This window comes from Colletotrichum phormii (assembly GCF_030913505.1).
Source record: "Colletotrichum phormii strain CBS 102054 chromosome Unknown BDP81scaffold_1, whole genome shotgun sequence".
Lineage (NCBI taxonomy): Eukaryota > Fungi > Ascomycota > Sordariomycetes > Glomerellales > Glomerellaceae > Colletotrichum > Colletotrichum phormii.
In genome coordinates this window covers 2681325-2701465 of record NW_026851443.1, presented here as the reverse complement: position 1 = coordinate 2701465, position 20141 = coordinate 2681325, and the positions used below count along the sequence as shown (strand labels likewise).

General features: G+C 53.9%; 1 protein-coding gene across 1 annotated transcript; it reads left to right on the top strand.

Moving 5' to 3' along the window:
- Positions 1 to 13918: 13918 nt before the first annotated feature.
- Positions 13919 to 17287, top strand: BDP81DRAFT_444563 (uncharacterized protein; the record flags this gene model as incomplete). Its single annotated transcript, XM_060591852.1, has 3 exons — positions 13919 to 14436; positions 14604 to 15003; positions 15248 to 17287. The coding sequence occupies 3 exons, from the start codon at positions 13919 to 13921 to the stop codon at positions 17285 to 17287; spliced, it is 2958 nt and encodes a 985-aa protein (XP_060451964.1).
- Between the last annotated feature and the right edge of the window lie 2854 nt (positions 17288 to 20141).

Below are 20141 nucleotides of genomic sequence, written 5' to 3'. Positions count from 1 at the left end.
GTAACGCACGCTGATGAAGCGAATTGTTTACTAGGTTCCTAGCCGCGCTGCTGTGCTGAACGTACGCTTGGAGAGTTGACAGATGCGGCCTATTCACCGAGATCATGGTAAGACGGTGCAGGACTAACTGTGAAGTCTCTGGGATCCTTGTCTCTTCGGCATATCTGCAAGTAACCATACCCATTGACAGTAACTTCGAGAACTATGTCATCACTGCAACTTCCGATGAACCCACGGAATAGCCTCAAATAATTTCAATCGGGCTGGCACCATACTATATTATGACTGATGAGCGAATTGAAAAGGCCGTCCCTTTAGCAGGATCGGGGGTCGCCTACTCCTTGATCTAAGCAGTCAGAGTTGATTTCGCTCCATGGCGAACCTTGAATATTTTCCTCGTATCTCGCACCTAAGGTATTGCGTCTTATCTCTTGTCAGGAGCAACTGCGCATCACCCCGAGATGGTGACGCTGCTGCTGCAGGACCAACCACAAACCTCTGGATTTATCCATCACGTAGAGGAGAACGCTGTCAATCTCGTTGTCACGAAAGAGTACGCTATGCCAGTTTTTTCTCTAAACCCGACTCTGTTAACATTTCTTGGAGCTCGTCATACAAGTGTTCAAACTCACTGCGCAAGCCTTGGGTACCACTCGGCAGTTCGAACCCGTGTTTCTTAAGAGCAATAGCAATGATCTTACATCAAGTCGACCTGTAGCAACAGACTCCTCGTGTCTGACTATATATACTCTTTCCTCTTAGGACTCTTTGCAAGGGGCGAGGCATGCATCCAAATCCACTGATCTGGTGCCAGAGGCTAGATGCGCGCCTGTGGTCGCAAGAAGTACTGCAAGGACTCCGCAGTCAATCTGGAAGAAGTGCCTTACGGTCAACGCAAAACGGCGCTTCTTCTTCTTCTTCACACCACGACGACAATCCCCGTATATGGCGTATTCCAAGGAGAATACGGCTATAACGGTCTCGAGGGGTGGTGATTCTGATAGTAGTCGAATCCTGGGTAACTAGGAAACAGTTTGTATTTGGCTTCAACATTGCTCGCCGACACGTCGTTCATATTCTGGAACAGGAACACACGATCATGAACAACATCATCGACCAGATTCTTGGCCAAGGTCACCGCCGATAAGATCGTCAAACGATTCACCTCACATATGGAAATCAATCTCGTCCTCGATTTTATTGCCTTCCTTACCATAGGGTTACTGGTCAGCCCCGAGTGCTGCGTGCTCGCGAACCTGTTGGGCCGGCTTTAGGGCATAGCGTTGCAAGCATTTTTGTGTAATACTCTCGTCAAATATAGAACCGTGGTGCTTCCTCCGTCTTCATCCCGCTAGAGTACTCTGTGTGTCTGCGTACCTGTTTACTCTTACAACTCTCAACTCTCTTCATTAGGCTCTTGCTTGGTCGGTTCACTATCGACTTCTTCCTGCCCCGAAGAACCGACGGATAGACACCCCACGAATGGAAAGATGCTCTGATTATAGTAATTTTGCTGTTGCTCCAGCCGGTTGGTCATTGTTGATACTTCCCGTCGATTTCCACATCCTCTTCGATCTTTCTCTCCAGAAGAAGTCCAACGCGAACACTGCCAGCAGGTATTTGGACCCAATACGGAATCAGCCATGTCCACGTGATGCGTACGTATCCGCTTTCGTGTGGCAGCGTGGTAGTAGTTTGAGCTGTTATTGTCTATCACCTATCTCCTCCAGCCTTTCCCATGCTCTTTGCTAGCCACGGTTGTGTACATCATACGATGACAAGTTGAAAGACACTGCCAGCCTTCTTTTACCTCGAGACTCTACGGCAGCCCACCACTCCCCTCGGTGCTTGACCAACGATAGATCCAAGTTGTACCATTGTTCCCTCCGTCGCGATAGGCTTACTCTCGAATACTCCCCTCGTCGTATACTAGATTCCCCCGGGTATCCTAGCATGTTCCTCCCTTCCGTGGTCTGTCACGTCAATATCGAGTAAACGGCCTTCCAGCCCGCTGGCTGTTGCGCTAGAGTCCATGGCTCATGTATCCGGGAGTCAAGGTACGTGTACCAAAGCAATCCGTCCCCATAACCCGCCAGTCAAAGAGTCGACAGTCGTCAAAGCTAGTGAATGGGCTTGGTTGATGTTGAAGGAGTCTCGTGTACGGTGACGCTCTGGTCTCGAATCGTAGGTAGGTGAACAAGGCTTCGTATATCGGGTTTCGAGTGAGGAGTTCGAGGCTTCGTCTCCTTTATACTCTCATGGACGTCGACATCGTTCTCGGGTAGTGTCTTCTTAGTTTAGTAGTACTGATAAAGTATTGCATAGCAAGCGAGGGTGACGACGTGCACCACGAGTCGTGATACATCGAATAAACCCCCAAGACCTTTCCAAGGTGGAAGCCAGCCAGGAAGGTCCGAGTAGGTTAGGATGGGCGTCGGTCACTCAAGATCTTGTCAGCCCAAGAAGCCGGCAACAGCAGAAGCTCCGACGTCTATGAGGACGACGACATCATCCCTTTTGTAGTTTCCGGCACCGCTCCCTGACAGACTGCCCGGGCCGGTCATCGTCTATCGGCACCACGACCCATTCGGTTCGTCCGGGCCGACCACGTAGTAGCAGGATGGAGCCATCGTAATTGAAATCGTCCTCGATATCGAAAGGGCCCACGGGAAACTCTCGTCAGAGGAGCACCACTTCATGATCGTCGACTACTCGTGTATCCCGTCCACCTTCGATGGTGCTCCGAATCTAAGCCGTGGCCTAGCACATCGACCTCCAAGTCACATTGAAATCGACCAATATCCAGATCCCAACCCGAAAGCAATCACATATTCGGTGAAAGGAGTTTCAAATCATGGTTTCGTAGGCCTCTAGGGAGTTCGAGAAGCGTCGCATCGGCATAGCGTCAAGTAGCGGGAGAACAAACCCCAAAGGTCACAACTAATCCAGGTCGGCAGCAGCAGATCGCATCTATATCTCAACAAGACACACAGCCCACCGGCAAGCGATATCCGGGGAAAGGAGAAGGAAAACCTGGAGAAGAGATAAGGGGGCCGCCCCTCGTTCCCGCCCAGACCGCCCATCTTTCTAGATAAGAAGGTGCGCTTGAAACAATCCCATGCAGAGCAGAGATAAAGAACAAACACACGAAGGCGCATAGGTACTTGTTGCAGGAAAGAAAAATCAACGGCCAAGTGCCACCCCATTCCCCCGTCCCGCCGCCAAAGCCGCCAAACATGCATAACATCGTACATGTGCGCGCTGCAAGGAGAAATCTTCAAAGGGGAGGCCATCTCCAACGCCTTCCTGCAGCGGGCAACGGACTGCGGCAAGGGTGGGCACGCGAGCAGAGGCCCCAAGACCCCAAGAGGTCTGGAGATAAGGGGGGAATGCCTCGTAGATACGCCTTGACATTAATGGATGGCGAGGCCAATGAAGCGTGGGCAGCGTTTCTGGTTCTTACACAGCAACGCCCTGATCTTTGGCAGATAGGGCAGGTCCGAGGAGAAAGATAGACGAGAGATAGACAGGCAGATAAGTCAGTGATACCGCGACAGGGAGACGATTGCGCACGCGAGCCGATCTCTGGCGGCATCGCATTGCTAATTTGTTAGAAAAATGGTGCAAAGGAGTCAGCTGCCCTATTTGAGCAAGTCGTTGGCCAAACCTACACCTTGATAGATCTGGCACCAGATAAGAGACAACTTATAAGTTGTCTTCATTCCCCCGTATCCTCCTTTGCCCTTTCGAGCCTGACGTGCGAATATTCGACGACGACAAACTCCGACGAAACCGACGCAATGTCTCGTTCTACCTTCTCGAGACTATTGGGCTAGAACCGGATTAGAGGTTCGCCCAGATGAACAGGCAATGGACAGGAGAATTCGACCAGCACATCACCACAACCCCAAGAAGGGTTAATTGGCCCGAAGTCGAACCTGTTTGGACGTCACGAGACAACTGCCGTCTTTCTTACCGCCCAGGAACCGTGGTAGGCGTCATGGTGGAGGACATGCGCCCCTGAAGCATGGCCATGGAGGCCATGACTTCGCCTCAGCATCCGTAGAGCGAAGTCGAACTGGTGATCTGGTGTTGATCACCCTACCGGCCGCACGCCACAGGAATCGAGGTTGCAGCTGGCATGCTCCCTGCCCTGTTTGGGTCAGCGAGAGTGAGAACGGAATTGAATCAGACCCCCACGCAGGGCTCCTTCATGCCTGCAGCCTGACCGGCGCAGTCGAGGGTTTCACGGCGGACGCAACCCTTTTCAGACTTGATCGACCATGCGCTTGTCGCTCTTCGCTCCTCCGAAAACCATGGTCGTTAATATCCGACACTGATGAAAACCAGCAGCCAACTGAAGCCTGGATGCTCGCAGGTCGGCCGACTTTGCCCGATGGACCCTGGGAACTACAATGGACCGGACACGGCACCCATGAACGACGCAACAAGATTGTTCCACAACTTGTGACGAACAGAGGCACCGATCCTCGGCCGAGAGCTCTGCGATTCCTCTGGATGACAATTGAGAGCGGTTTGGTTGGTTTCGTTGATCAGCAACGACCTGAAAGAGGCACACGACAAAAACCCGCAGGTTGGTGACGGTGGGGGGCACGCAACTTGACCGAGATTGCCGGGCCCTAAAATATCCATGTGGGGGTAGACTCGATAAGAGACATGAGCCAGACCAATAGGCGACGGCTGACCGGTCCTTGTTCTAAACGCTCACTTCTCTGTCGATTAGCAGATGCATGCCAGCAGGGAAGCAAGCCAGGGAGCCGTTGCCATTCGAACGCAGTCGACTCGTGCCGCTTCTCCATGCTGACCCAGTTGTCTTCTGGCAACTTTGTAGTGGCGTTGCCGGGGACTTTGAGGTCCACTTCCGACTCACCGCCATCCACATTAACTTTTCAGACTACGGAGCACACCGCGCCGCTGTTAGCGGAGAGGCATCGGCTCAGGCCCGACGTTTCTTCGAGAAGGCTGACAGGCAGTGTCAGCCTGTCAAGACTCGTTCTCGCATATAGAGCTACTTTGTAGGTATGTGGCTGCCGCACCTGTTGGGTAGGTTGAAACCGCCGCCGCGGTGCTTGTGCGGTGAAATACGTTTGCGATACCGGCTATCCCAGATTATAACAGTGAGCTTTTTGAGCTTCCCCCCGGCAATTTTCTGCGTAATTCTTTGCGCAGGGATTGTTCGTATTAGTTTCTAGAAATTGAAGCGGATCGAAGCAACGTACGCGAAGTGATGTTGACTCTCGTCATTCTCAGCTTCCCATTGTTGTCTCAAGGCATGCGGACGGGTACTGGTGATGCCTTCGGCTCGCGGGCTCGTTGTCTGCTCCCAGGCTTTCAGATCGTTCATGCACATCATCAGTCCCAACCCTTTCTCCTCAGCCACGCAGCGGGCGGCGCAAATGCCACCATGCATTATCATCGTACGTACTAGACGTTCTAGAACACGACGTCACTTGCGACAGCCTGTGCCACATCGCCGAACACCTCCATTACAGACTTTGGCCTCCATCTGCAGGATCACATGTCAAGCTGGTGTCCACTGAAGTCAAAGTGCGACGTGGTATAGTGAGATTAGCGGTGGACAAAGCTTGCTGGACCCCTTCCAAAGCGTATGTTGAATCTGTAAGGCCCAGCAAGAGCCCCGATGTGGATGCTGTTCTGTGTGTCAAGAAGTGTTTCCGGAACGGCCTTGTAGCTCCGCAAGTCATTGAGGATCAAGTTCGAGTCTGGTGCTGGGCATCAAGGCATGTCTTGCATGCTCCGATCATGGAGGCTGGGAAGCCACTTTGTCTTCCGCTCCATTTTCGTCGAACCCTGAGGTGTCTGAGGACTGACGCAACGGGTCGGCCGCTGCGGCTTAACATTCGAACATCCACAGGACCACAGACGGGGCAACAGGAGTCGGGAGTCGGGTGTCGGAATGGAGAATCGACTTAATCTCAACATTTCAAGCCCATCGCATGGATATCTTTGTTGCTACTACGGAGGTGTATTCGCAAACCCTCGGCAGCTCTAGGACCGTCCGGTCCACAGTTGATGCGAGTTGAACCGAGTTGAGGATAGAACTGCGCAGTCGGATGCATATGCCCCTGCGCGCCGCTGCCGCTGTCGTCCTAGGAGATCGGTCTATTGGGGGCGAGACTGCATAGTGCACCCTGCATGGAACCGAGAGCCCTGAATGGCTCGGCAGCGACCTGGACCATCTGGCGTCGACAGATGGACAAACAGAATTTCGTCATGCCTTTGCAAGGCCGCAGTATCTCTATCGTAAAGGTGACAGTCGATTGAAGAAGCCCTCCTAGAAGTGAATATTTTCACGCACTCACTCTGCAGCTTGCAGAGCAGAGGAGTGTGCATATCGTGAGCTGTGTCTTGTCGGCATGCGAGCCTACCACGGAGGTCCCGCCCGGCTGCTCCAAGTCCATGCGGCCCCGTGATATTGGTGACAGTCTGCCCCCGTATCCTCTTGGCACCCTAGCGTCCATAGAAACCATGTCATCGAGTATGGGGCAGACATCGCCGTTGAGCTTCGGTTTACACGTAGAACGGCAATAATAAGCCCGGCGGAACCAGGCTGGCCTGCTTGAGGAAAGACGAATAACGCTGCGGGCGTCATGTCTCCACGTCCTGCCAACTTCGTTGGTATATCCTTGGATCGACGACGCGTTCGTATTAGAATGGATGTCAGCCGTGCCGTACGCTCGGAGTACCCGTACGAATACTGGAAAGAGTATCCGGAATAAACAAGCAGGTTGCTGCAATGCCATACAACGCTATCATGTTGAGTTTATTTGGGTTCGCAACTGCCCAGTGACTTGAATCATACACTACAATGACAATTCTCCGAGAAGAACCCTTGTTAAGAGCGCCCGCCAGGCTCAAGGTGACGGCCAGGAAGATGCCCGTATGGGACCCTTCTGCCACGAGGCAATGGGTGATTTCGGTCTATGTGGCCCATGTTGGCCCTGTGAAGCGTGCCATGTGTGGCTCTAAAATGACTCGCAAAAGCAGAGAAGGGCCGGGTGGGCGGTGCGTATCCGTACCGTGTATCTGTATTCTGCAACGTTATATCGAGAGTTGGGCCGTTGGCTCACCGACTGCAGCAGGGATTGGCGAGTTGTAAGCGGAGCTATTCTTGAGACGCCTCGTTGATGATCCAGGTCGATGGGAGCGAGGACAAGGAGTCGCGGAGCAGCTCCGAGCGGGTTTTGAGCGGGTGAAGATGAGTACGAAGGATGCTTCATTATGGAGTATCCAGAGGCACGTAAGGTAGGCAGAAGTAGCTGGTGAGTGATCCGACGTGCGGGTATGGGCTGTCAGTCAGTATCGAGATACGAATGTGACCAAGGGGAGACGAGTGATGTTGGATGACAGGAAAGATTTCGGTAAGAGAGACAGGGAGGTTTGTGAATGAGTGTTGCTGGCAGGAGCAACAGGCCCAGAAGGCAGGTTGGAGGAGTCGAGAACCGTAGGTAGACGGGGTGAGGAGGCCGCTTGGGACGAGTGAGAATGGAGCATGGGAAGGAGAAAGTGAGGAGTCGCAGTAGGGGTAGCAGTAGCATTGGTTCTGCGCAGAATACTCCGTAGGGATACCTTACGAGTTAGGGGACTGGGGAATGGAGCAGATGGGGCAGAGAACGGAGACGTCTGGCGGGAAATGCGTCTGTGAATGGAGACTTCTTTCTTCGTTTCTTATTTCCTGTGTTTTCCCATCTGAAGAAGAGATTATAGGTACGGAGTAGTCTACAGAGTGTTACGAAGAACCACTGCCCTAGGGTGTATGGATACCTTAAGGTACGGATGTAGGAACGGGCACCTATTTCCGGTCTTCAATGTTGAATTTGACCTCATCAGCAGCCTCGTCTACCCGGACTTTTAAGGTAAGGTAGGCAGGTAATCAAACCCATGGCTCCTTCCCCAGAGAAACATATCACGATTCACGCCTTCCTCGCCATGTGCTGCTCCTTCTTCCTCCTCATCTCAGCCGTACTTTTGTACCTTTTTCAATCCGTGACGACGAGGCAGGAACAGTTCCGTCCCAATGTCTACTGTTGGATGGGAGGTAGGTACGACTACGAACAGCTTCCGGATTTATCCAATGCTACTCCGTACTTCAGGTAGAACTGGACGTTGCTGCCATTTCCAGTCTCGTGTGGGGGTCCTCCAACATGGCCTCCCTGCACCTTAACTGCAAGTGTTCATGAGTCCTTGCCTCTTCGGTCCCGGATACCTCCCCGGCACATGCAGCAACCGCAAAAGAGGTGGTATCCCGTACATTCATCCAGTGCCACAACTCGAGGTTTGTTGCATTGCCCCCCCTTCCGACCGTCTTCCTTCCTCACCTTGCGGATCCCTCGCTCACCTCACCTGTCAATCTCTGCGAAGAGTCGAATATTCAACGGCCAGCCGAGAGAGCCTTCAACCACCTTCGACCTTTACTATGCCCCCTAGCTTCTTCCTGCATCTCGTTCCGTCCTCTGCTGCACGCTGACGCCCTTTGTTCCTCCCAAACTCTCAATGCCGGCCCAGTCTCGCGAGCTGCAGCATACCTGCATCGGAGCATCGGAATCCAAGCGACGGTGACTCTCGAGTCTCTACCTAGTTCGAGTCTCCCACCCCCAAACATCATCCATCAACCACGGCAGCTAGTTATGAGGCACTTTCTTCTACCTCGACATCTCCTCATTCTCTGCATCCGAACCGACATGGCTTTCACCTCTCCAAAATAGAGCTCGGTATTCTTCCGGTGCCTCTTCGCTCCCCTCTCGTTTCCTCTTGCAGTCGCCGGCATATTCAACTTTACCGAGCCCCAAGTCGACTCTGCATTGAGATGGGCACCTACCCTGGTTCGCAGCCTGGGCCTACGGATACCTACCACCTTGCACTCCTGCGGCCTGCCGTGAGATTGCCTCCATTAGCATGGACGAACGATCTACAGATATCGCACAAAACACGCGGCTCTCATTAGCCTAAACTCGTGCTCGGCCCTGTGGGCGGGCTGGCAACGTCTTTCGAGCAAAGTTGACTCCCTGCCAGAGTCCGTGCTTCCCTCCAAACTCTCCATCTCCATTCTCCAACGACCTGTGCCATCGGATGACCATCAACTGCTCAGACGTTGCCTGCCGCGTGGGGGACCAGAGGTGGACGCGAATCTGGGTCGACAGGCCAGGTCGCAGCCGTGCCACCGTTGTCCTGTTCCCCCTCCCCTGTGCTCAACATGGAACACAGCGAGTACAGCGGCACATTCAAAACATTTCCCGTCTTCTCCAAGCCTAAGGCTGACGAGACCCATCACCACAAAGAAGCGAGTATGGGCACGAAGTATTTTGGAGTAACCGTACGGATGACTACCCACGCATCTACGCAATAGCGTATCCGCCGCCAAGGGATGACAGCAAGAGGCTGGCCACTGCCATCTTGGTTTGTCCACCGCACGTGTGAACTCCACTCAAGCTTCGTCATGGAACGGGTGAAGATGCTGCCACCAGCGGGTATATGCACTAGAACGACCCAACCTCAACTGCTGCCGCAATAAGGTGGCACGGGTGGTCGGTTTGCCTATGTCGCAGCGATTTCACCGTGGGCGGCATCGTTCCACACAATGGTCAGAGCACCTTCGACTGGCTCAGATACAGACATGCAGCGTGGGATGACGGGTCAAGGGGGGGCTTTGTCGCCAATACCGGTACCTTTCGATGGCTAGAAGCCTGGTTCTAGACGTTCGACAGCTTCAACGAGGCCACGGGCAAAGTAGTGCCGCGGTACGAGCTACTTTGACCCCCGACCCGTTCGAGACTATTGCATGCCGACGTCTCTCATTGGCGGCAACAATCCAAGCACATCGGTAGGGAAGAAAGCAGGTGAAGGTAGCAGGTGGGGTTCGAACCGGTCGCAAGCCACGCTTGCCACGGTCCAATGCGCCCGAATTCTCGCTCGCTTCTCGGTGGGTGCCCCATGGATCAATCAAGCAACAGATCCGTGATGAGTATTGGATCAAGCCTCCAACTTGCATTTCCTTGCGAACTTGTCAATGCACTCATTAACGCTACAGCCATACCAGCCTCATCACTAAGCCGCAGCGGGCGCACCAATCATTCATCACCACCGACACCCTGGCATGAGCTTGTCCTAACCTGGCCACGAGCGCTCACTCCATTAAGAACCATCAGCCACCCGTAATTGGACCTAACCCCCCTCTCCGATCCGATGGCAGCCCGAAGCGCATTATATTGCGAGAAGTACCGGATAGCACTTGAGCCTCTGTTTTACAACACCAAACGTACCGAAGAAACTCCAAGCTGCCCCTGAGAAATGAGCCCGCCAGTCAAAGACGACTGGTCCCTGGACCGAATCAACAACGTGTGGCTCCTCCGTCTCCATGGGGTTCCAATTAGCATGGACGGGTACCGCAGCCTGCGATCATTCAAGGACAGCAGATCTCTATTCGTAATGAACTGAAATTAACCCAGTGTTTTGGAATGCGCGTTCACCATGCGCAAGCCAAAATAATGCCCACGTATTCCCGAAAGCAAGGTAGTACGGAGTACGGTGGATGATGGATGCGGGTCACGATTTGGAGGGGTTTGAGAAGGCAAACGGATGGGGAAAGATCTGATGAACCGACGACGGATTCAGCTGCTGGGGCCGTGTTCCATTGTCTGGAGTAACTTGAGATCCCGCTCATCATCCACCAAACAACCCAACTAAATAACCAACCCGAGGCACGAATACCTACCCAAACCCAAGACTGGATTCTGGAAGGCAAAGACGGCCAAGACGCAGCAGCAGAGTTACTGTGGCTCTGGAGTCAGAAAAAGGTCCCACAGGCGACGTCGTTGGGCACGCGTGTTGGCGCTCGCTGCCATGCCATTACCACGGTACGCATGGTCAGGGACCGCCGCCCGGCGCGGCTGGTGCAGCGGTGCCTCGATTTGCTCCTCTCTCTTGCTTCTTTAGCGCGAGGTAAAGTAGCCTTGGGTGGAGTTCCGCCGAGATGGGACTTGAAGGAGCGGGCGGGCTTCTGACCGTGCCTTGCTTGTTGCAAGTTCCCTCCCATATTTTCCCGGCAGGACCCTGAAATCTAACCTGACGGCGGGATCGTGTAAGCTACGGATTCCTGGATCATGGCGCCGTCGACGGTATATTGGCCTTTGAACTAAAGTCTTAAGAGAAATCACAGAGCGGATGGGGTTCCCCATGAGTTTGGTACATTCATCACCAGGATTCTCACTCCATGTCCGAGGGGGAGTTGGCAACACGCGGATCGGCCGACCAGAGCCAGGCATCAGATACTGTTGCGCTTCTTCAGCTCCTGGGCAAGCGTTTTGCAGCTGGGCACTTGTATGCGCTTGTCTGTCTTGGGGACCAGCCTACCAGGAGAAGAGGAAACGAGAACTCGCGACATACTGGCCAGCTAGGAATGCCGACCGGCCACAATCCGAAGCGCAGCACGGAGCCTAGGCGGCACATACACCCGGCACCGAGACTCTCATTCGTCTCTGGGCTTGCCGCCTCTCGATTTTAGTGGCCTCCACCTCTTCTAATCCAGTTCAACGTCCGCTGTCCGGCACGCTGGTACGCAGACCAGTCCGGTTCGGTGCAACCTTCACAGCAAAGGCAGTGCGGCATCGTACGGTCGAGCGGTATTTTTTGCCTGTTTGTTCTCGTCAGTCCACGGCCGACTCATTGTCAGCCTGACAAATGTCTCCTGAACTGGTTGCTCACAGGTTCGCACCCGCTGTGGCTTGGAGTAGTCTCGGGGAATAGGCGGAGCATCAGTTCTTACAGTCACTTCAAAGTTCACGAGGAACCCGTAAGAAGAATTACTGCGCAGAGCAGCGGAGAGCCGGAGGAGCAGTCGAGACTCGAATGACTGGGCCAACGCAACATCTCGTCTCGGAAGAACCGCCCGACGGGTATCGGGGATAGAAAGAAGCGGTATTGGATATTTGGTTGAAAGAGGGATACTCCCAGCTTGGAACGAGCCAGCGCGGCAATAGACTACGGGGAGTCGGGGACGAAAGCCCAGTTTCTCCAACGATTCGTGAGGCTAAGTAATCTTCCACTTAGGCACTGGTGACAGGACTCCAGGAGTACAGTCTTGGACAGGCCCTTGGCCCTTGGGTGCCGGGAAGAGTAGTCGGTTGCTGTCACCGCAGGCTGGGATCGGCCTGTGGCCTTTCCAAGGACACTGGGCTTCCACTTCCCTGCGAGGTAGCGGTCCCAGTGGTCCCTGAAGAGGGGCCTTTGCTGTTGCCCGCGTCTGGAGGATGAAGACCGGCCGAGGCGCCAGGTTCCCAGGAGCAGCAGCGCCTCCTGCGTGCATGTTGGCAGATGAAGAAGGGAGGGCGTCCCGTTAGTGTCCCGATCTTCTCCCGTTCAAATTGCCCCCCCCCCCACTAGCAATTGCAGCAGCGGGAGCAACAACAGCAGCAGTAACTTAATAATTCTGGGACAGGTCGGCCGCAAGTTTCGGTGCATCTCAGTCCAGAGACGGAAGATTACATTGTGATTAGGCAGTGAGCGTGTGTACGGATACGTGGGTGGTCAGGTCAAGTGGTTAGATCTCGTGCTCTATGATGAGAAGGGAGAGAGCGACGAGTGGTGATTCTCACGAGCATCATCAAAGTGAACTGAGTGTCGGGATGGGCAAAAGGCGAAGTAAACTCCACACCCACCTCCCGCATTTCGCATTTGCACGGCGCGCGGCTTCCAGTGCTTCGACTGCGACGTGAGGAAGACAGTGAAGGAGCTCTCTCCGAGTCTGGGTGTCTATGGATAGGTCTGTCTGACTCTGGTCGAAGGAGGAGAAGGACGGACTACCTAGGTCGGGTCCCTGATCCATGGATGTCCCACACCCTCCGCCCACTTCCACTTCCACTTCCACTTCCACTCCCACTCCCACTCCAACTCCCACGCACCCACCAGGGCCACCACGCATCGACACTCTCCCCTCTCTCTCCTCCCACGGTCTCCCCTCCCTCCCCCTCACCCTCACCTTCACCCTCCCCCCCCTCCCCTCCTGCGCCGGCTGCCCCTGCACGAAGGCACGGCACAACTACGTACTCCCTCGTCCGTCCACGGCCAGTCCCAAGCAGACGACAGCAACAGCCGGTCGATTCCCTACGCAATAATGCCCACTGTTCCGCCGGCTACTGCTGCGTCAAGAGATCCCTTCCCGCCGCCGAACCTGCGTGACGACTTGTTACCCGTCTCGTCTACCTTAGTCTAAGGTAGTTCTTTCCCCCCCTCCCCGTGCCTTGGAATGCTGCCTTTTTTTTTTTTAAACTTTACATCTTGCGCTATTACCCGGAAAACTCAGGCGACGCCGCAACATCGAGACCATAGCCCAGCCATCGAAACTCTCTCCTTCATCTAAACACTTTCTAAACCTCTTTGGACATTCCAGACACCCGTCCGCTACAACTCCCGGCGCATACCTACTTCGTACAGAAATCCAGAATACGGATTCCTTCGTCACAAGCGCGGCTACTAAAAGCGTGTGCCTGTCTCTCTCTTCTCGTGGCGCTACCCACGGATACAAGGTACCTACCTACCTGTCCGTACATACGGGAGTACATACGCACGCGTACCTACGTACCGCACTCCGTACCGACCAACTTGAGGCCTGTCCGAGTCGGAGACAAGCTGCTGGTGCCCTTCAAGCCACCCAGTCAGAGAGAACGAGTGAGGTAGAGAGTTGCAGCCAAGCGAACGTGGGGAAATTCCTTCCTGTGTGACCCTCTACGCAGTACGCAGTACTCAGTACTCGACTCGCCGAAACCGAAACCTTGACTTCCTTTCTCTAGGAAGCTTTTTTTTTCTTCTCCTTCCTCTTTTCCTGAACCTACCACTCTTCACCCACTCCTCTCATCTTCACCACCGCTGCTCCTCTTCACATATGGCTGCCACCATTCAGTCACCCATTGCGACTTCAAGTCCATTCACCTCGATGAATCCTACAACAACAGAGCACGACTTTCGCTTCCCGCGGAGGCCTGACGACCACTACGCCAGCACGTCGCAGTCGCACTCCCAGTCCCAGTCACAGTCCCACGCGCACCAGGCCCAGGCCCAGGCGCACACCCAGACGCAAACGCGGGCGCATTCCAAGGCCAGCCGCAGCGAAATGCCCGCCGGTCTTCGGGATCTACGTCTCGACCTCTCTGCTGCCCTCTACCCGAATGCGCAAGACGATTTTTTGAAAATTTCGGAATTTCCACCTTTCCAAAAGACAACCATGGACTCCAGCCAGAGCCCCGAGGAGATGCAAAAGGAGGATCCTTTGGCCACCCAGGTGTGGAAGTTCTTCAGCAAAACGAAGCACATGTTGCCCAACCAGCAGCGCATGGAGAATCTGACCTGGAGGATGATGGCTTTGAATCTGCGCAAGAAGCAACAGGAGGAGGAGAGAGCAAGGTCAGCAGTACCCCTCACTTGCGAATTCCTTGAATCCTGTCCCTTTCTTTTTTTTTTCACTTCTTTTTTTCTTCAATTATTGAATTGTCACTTGTCCCGGCTCTTGCGTCGTTTTACCGACGGCCATGCCGCTGACGGACCTGGCTAACCATTGTGGGATGATGCAGGCTCGCTCGATCTGCGCCGGCACCTGCACCACCAGCTGCTACGCCCGCTGCGACATTCAATGTCAACCCACCCAGCGGCATCGCCCAGTTGCGCAAGTCGTCAGAACAGAACGTGAACCACCCAGAACCCATGAATCTCGATGACTTCATTTTCTCCGAGAATATCGCAACGCCAGTCACAAACCCCTCGCCTCAACCGACAACAAAACACCACGAAGACAAGAACCAGATGCATCCCTCCTTCGCATCCGCCATCCCCATCAAATCGCGCAAAGATTCGGCTGCCCAGCAGCACTTTGTCCCACAATCGGTCCCGTTCCCTCCTCACCACCAAAAGACCCATGACGAGTTCAACTACATTACTCGCCATCACCGTAAAACGAGCATTGACGAGCGACGGGTGAGCCCAAATTTTTCATTGCATCCTTCGAAATACCCTTTTTTTTTTTTCTCTTGCTGTAAAATCATTCGTTCGGATGCACCATTTTTTTCGGCGCATGTTCGACTGTTTTTGGCGTTCTTTTTATCTTCCTATCTTGCGCACCCCCCCCCCCCCCCCCCCCCAGTGCTACATTGAGACACGCCCCCGATATCATGTTAGTGCATTTTTGGCCTTCACTGAGCTGACCCCGTTTCGCACTTAGACCCGTAAACGTCCAGCCGACTTCTCTCCCCATGTGCCCGCAGTCAACAGCACCACGACAACAACCAATGACTTGGATGCGGATTCAGAACTTCACGAATACTCTCTCGATAACGCCAACCAGAACAATATGTCGCAGAACCCGCATCAGAATGGTGTTCCCTTCCCACTAGATACCTACAACATCGAAAATGACCCTATCATCACCTCCGCCGGGCCCTTCCAACAGAACTTCTCTTTCTCACCGTCCACCTCACCCATGATACCCCACGGCCCATTTTCCAGTGGTTACAACGGATCTTCGGTTCAATCCTCTTCTCTGAACCCCTCAGATTTCTATTCGCCCCCAGGATCGGCTTATCATTCCACCGTCACCACGCCGCACGCCATGACTGATAACGACGGCTTCTACTTTAGCTCCATGGATATCCGTGGCCAAAGGTCACAACAATTCCGACAAGGCGGTCAGAGCATGGGAAGCCAAATGAACCAGCAATTCATGTACAATAACAACTCCAACGGCAACCCCATGTTCCCTGCTTCCGCGCCCACCACTGAGTCTGTTTTCGCCTCCAGCAGCGCACCGAGCCCATTTGGGCACATCGACCCGACACAGGTATTCCAACCTGACCATCCAGTGCGCTCACCTGGCATGTCGTTGCCAAACGAGGGCATGTTCACCTTTGGCGCCGATTCGGACGAGGAGGATGGCGGCGCCTTTGCTGATCGCAACCTGGTCATGTCGTCCCAGGACTTCTCCCCGGGACCGATGGACGAGAGCAACTCACTGGGCTGGGATCCTTCTCTGCCCGGTCAGTACAGCACACAAGCGGCGCGCTATCCCGGCGGTCCCCCGCGAAAGCAGGTGACGATCGGCGGCACCACAACCGACTACGTTGACAACGATTGGGAAGGCGGTAATCTGCCGAGATCTCAGTCGCAGTCCTTCAGGCAAGAATCCGACAGGAGGGGCGGCAAGGTCCCGCGCACGGCATCCACGCCCGCCGGCCATCTTGGCCGCAACGGAAACCCCTTTGACCGAATGGCACAATCCACGCCCAACTCCCCGCCGGAGAACAACGGCACGGTATCTGGCTTCTCCTCTATTGCTCCCAGCCGGCCATCCTCCCCTCCCGGCTCCAAGCAGGGCTCTACAATCAACCTACAGGCTGCTGCCGGTGCCCAAGGCGAAGGCAACGCTCCGACGACTTGCACCAACTGCTTCACTCAGACTACGCCATTATGGCGACGCAACCCCGAGGGTCAACCACTCTGCAACGCCTGCGGCTTATTCCTCAAGTTACATGGCGTTGTTCGTCCTTTGAGTTTGAAAACGGACGTGATCAAGAAGAGGAATCGTGGTTCTGGAGCCAGTTTGCCCGTAGGGGGAACAAGTACGAGATCGAAGAAGAACGCGGCGAGCATCTCGGGCCCGGGTTCCCGTAAGAACTCGACGCTTGCGGTCTCTACTCCGGCGAATAACGTCACTACGCCGCCTGCTGCTACTCGGGCCGGTAGTGCAAACGAGGGAGAGAGCCCTGCCAGTGGTGCCGCATCGGGCGGGAACACGGCCGGCAGTACTCCGACAAGCTACGGCACGAGTTCTTCCACCGGCGCCGCTGCTGGAGGAAAGGGTGTAGTGCCAATTGCCGCTGCTCCGCCCAAGAACACCCCTGGGCCCGGTGCTGCAGCTCTGTCACGCAATGCAGGAACATCCTCTTCTTCCGGCTCATCCAAGCGCCAGCGTCGCCACAGCAAGAGTGCTGGCAGCGAGGGTCTTGCAGGCATGGACGTGGACAGCCCCGAGACCTCGACAGGGTCTCCCAACGAGGCTGCAAAGTCGCTTGGATCTGCCACTGGGCTTGCGAGCATGCCGACGGCGGGCTCGCTGGGCTTGGCTAACGGCTTCGGAATGACCCAACGCCCAATGATGGGGACTGGCATGATGGGAATGCCTGGTGGCCAGAATGGCCAGATGATGAATCCAGGAGGCCCGGCTTCTGGTCCGCAGGAGTGGGAATGGCTTACGATGAGTCTGTAAGGAGGTGCGAATTATCCTCACGCAACGACCAGACGATACAAGCGAGCGGCAATCCTCGCTCCGGAGACCCTCCACGATTGCTTTCCATCCTACTCCCCGATAGAGGCGGTGTCGTGGCACGCTGATTTTCTGTTCCGAGGTCTATCTGACTTTTGATATGGTCACGGCGCATCATGATTTTACTGGCTGTTATTTTTTTTACGAATTTTGTTTGATACCACCATGGCCACGATTACTGGTCATTGCGCGGCGGTCTTCTGATTTTGGTCCGCCTACACGAAGAAGGATAATTTGGGCTACACGCTTTGTTTACTCGATATCCTGCATGCGAGGCCGGCGATACCTGCGGTGCATCCAACGTGGATTCCCAACCGAATCTCAAACGAACCGCGGATTCCTAGAGCGCTCGTCAGCACGGATACATGACCTAATGCGCCGGGTAATGAGGGAGACTTTGGAGGCCGACTAAAGTCGAAGGATATTACGAAGTTGCTTTGACGCGAAGAGGCGGATCTCATTTATGAGCATGACTGGGACCTTTCTTGCTTACATTGAACGTACGGTTACTTATCTGCGGGCGTCTTCAGACTTTGTGGGCGGGATGAGGATTCCATTTTCCAAGCGTTCTAGAACGGCGTCTTTGAAAGACCTGGACGAGCGCCGGTTGACACATGATTTTCTTTTCGCGGGAGGACCTGGGACTGGGGGAATTCAGAGGATCTATCACTTTGGATGTTGTTATACCTAGAGCTCTGCAACCGGATGATATAAACTGAGATACCTCTCTTACGCTTCAACATGACTTCATCTGACATGGGACGCCTTGTGATGTGAGCTGTGATGTGAGCCTGCTTCAATTCCTACTGATCGGCTAGGGTTACACAAAGGCAGCGAGTGACAGGAAATGGCTGTAGCACGGAGAGGGGGAAGGTGGAAGGGGGCGGGGAAACGGGCGAGATGGCGGGGTTCGTGCCGCGTTTGCCAAGGGTCACAAAGGGCCGTTATCCGTCGGTGAGAGCACAGACTATGGAGATTTGACTCAACCGTCACCCGTGCTGTCGGAGATGGGCTGCGGAGCCGAAAAAAAGGATGTGGGTCCAGTCCCTCCGCTCCGGGCTACTTCCCTGTTTGATCTGGGCAAGAGTGCCTGCCCCCGATCTTCACCTCACCCGGATCTTGAACCCCCCCGGCTCCACGCGCGACTCCACGTTCACATGGACTCTCCCCCGGTTTCGCTTTCCCCCCGCGTTAGGGTCTTGTTCGGGTGTAGGGTGGAATGACGGTCCGAGAGTGGTTTGTGGGGGAGGGAGTATTCTTTTAGTCATAGTGAGGTAAGACTTTGGCTGTGGGAGGTGAGTATGGAGGGAGGTGTGTGGTGATGGACTTGAGAGATAGGATGCTGGTTAACTTATAAGAGTAGACGGGGGTTCAGATTTCTAGGTGATGTTCGAAACTGATGGTTCGTTCCCATTCGAGTTGCTTTAGGTTACAGGCTGTTTACCGTCTACTCGCGGATGCCACACAATGGTAATTCGGCACTATTAGAATAGGGGACTCAAAACCCATCCTCAACGCTGTTTTCATTCAACGAGGTCTCTGGCGAGGAGTCACTGGCATAGTGAAGTCCAAAGGGGAAAGAGACCATTCACGGCGACTCGCCCGGGGGGGGATACTCATACCGGGACTGGAAGCTTGCTAGCACTCGTAGAGGAAATCCTCCTATTAAAAAAACTCTCCTCCACCCGTAGGGATTAAGACAGACCTTGAAATGGCTTCGAGCGTACAACTTAGTTCACTGTTCAGTAGTGCAACTCTTTTCGCTATGCCTTGGCCTCAATGTTTGATTGTGCGTGAAGACCTTTAACCTCTCAATGACAAGGAGCTTAAGACAGAATCGCTCAAAAAAGCCACATGTATACTCATTTATGCCAAATAACCTTTTTAAGAAGTACTAGAATCAGCTTTCTAGCTCCTTTCATTGCCGAGCCCTGCCACTCTTCATATAATAGATCATCTGAGATATGTCCGAGTCGCCGACTAGCATAAAACTGGTGGAAGGGAATGGGACAATTCGTGGTCTTGTATCTCACGGTGCAAGTTTAGTGTATTTAGAGACCAGAACCAAGCATAATAAGGTGTGATGACTTTGTTGCGCCATATCACCGTTGGAGCGTGGGATGTTCTACGATACCAGAAATTCTGGCACTTCATTTTAGTAGATAGTAGCTAGTAAAGATAGTCATATAGACAAGTAGACTTCATAATCCTTTACTATCACAGGGGTATTCGAGTATGTATATGGTTACAACACGAGATAATCAAGTCAAGAGATATAGATAATCTTATTCTCTACCACTAAATAAGTATCTTGAAATACATAGCCCCCTAATGTCTCTGCGAAGCTCATGACGAAAGCCACGACATACAAGATGAAGGAAGATGATTTGAGCCGATCGTCTGAGCCGGTTCTGATGGGCTGAGCCCAAAAAGTCAGTATCGGCAACCAAGGAAGTCATCTAAATATGAGTCTTGAATGACAGTTTCGGGAATGGCACCCTGGACTATCTACTCCGACGCCGGCGGATGATTTATAAGGACGCAAAGTCATCTCCCGCTCAGCCTTCAGCTTCCCAAACGAAAGACGACGGTACGAGTCTTCGAAGCCGGAATTGACCGGGCTATGATCCCCAGGATCGTCGCCAGTCACAGCGTGCAGAACTTGGACGCGCATGACCCCGAAAAGCAAATCGAGAGCTCTGGCAGCCGATGACTTCACTCCCTAGCTAACCTCACAAACATCTAGTAGCCATCTTCGTGAGAGTAAAGCAACGCGAATATACCCAGGACCCATGGA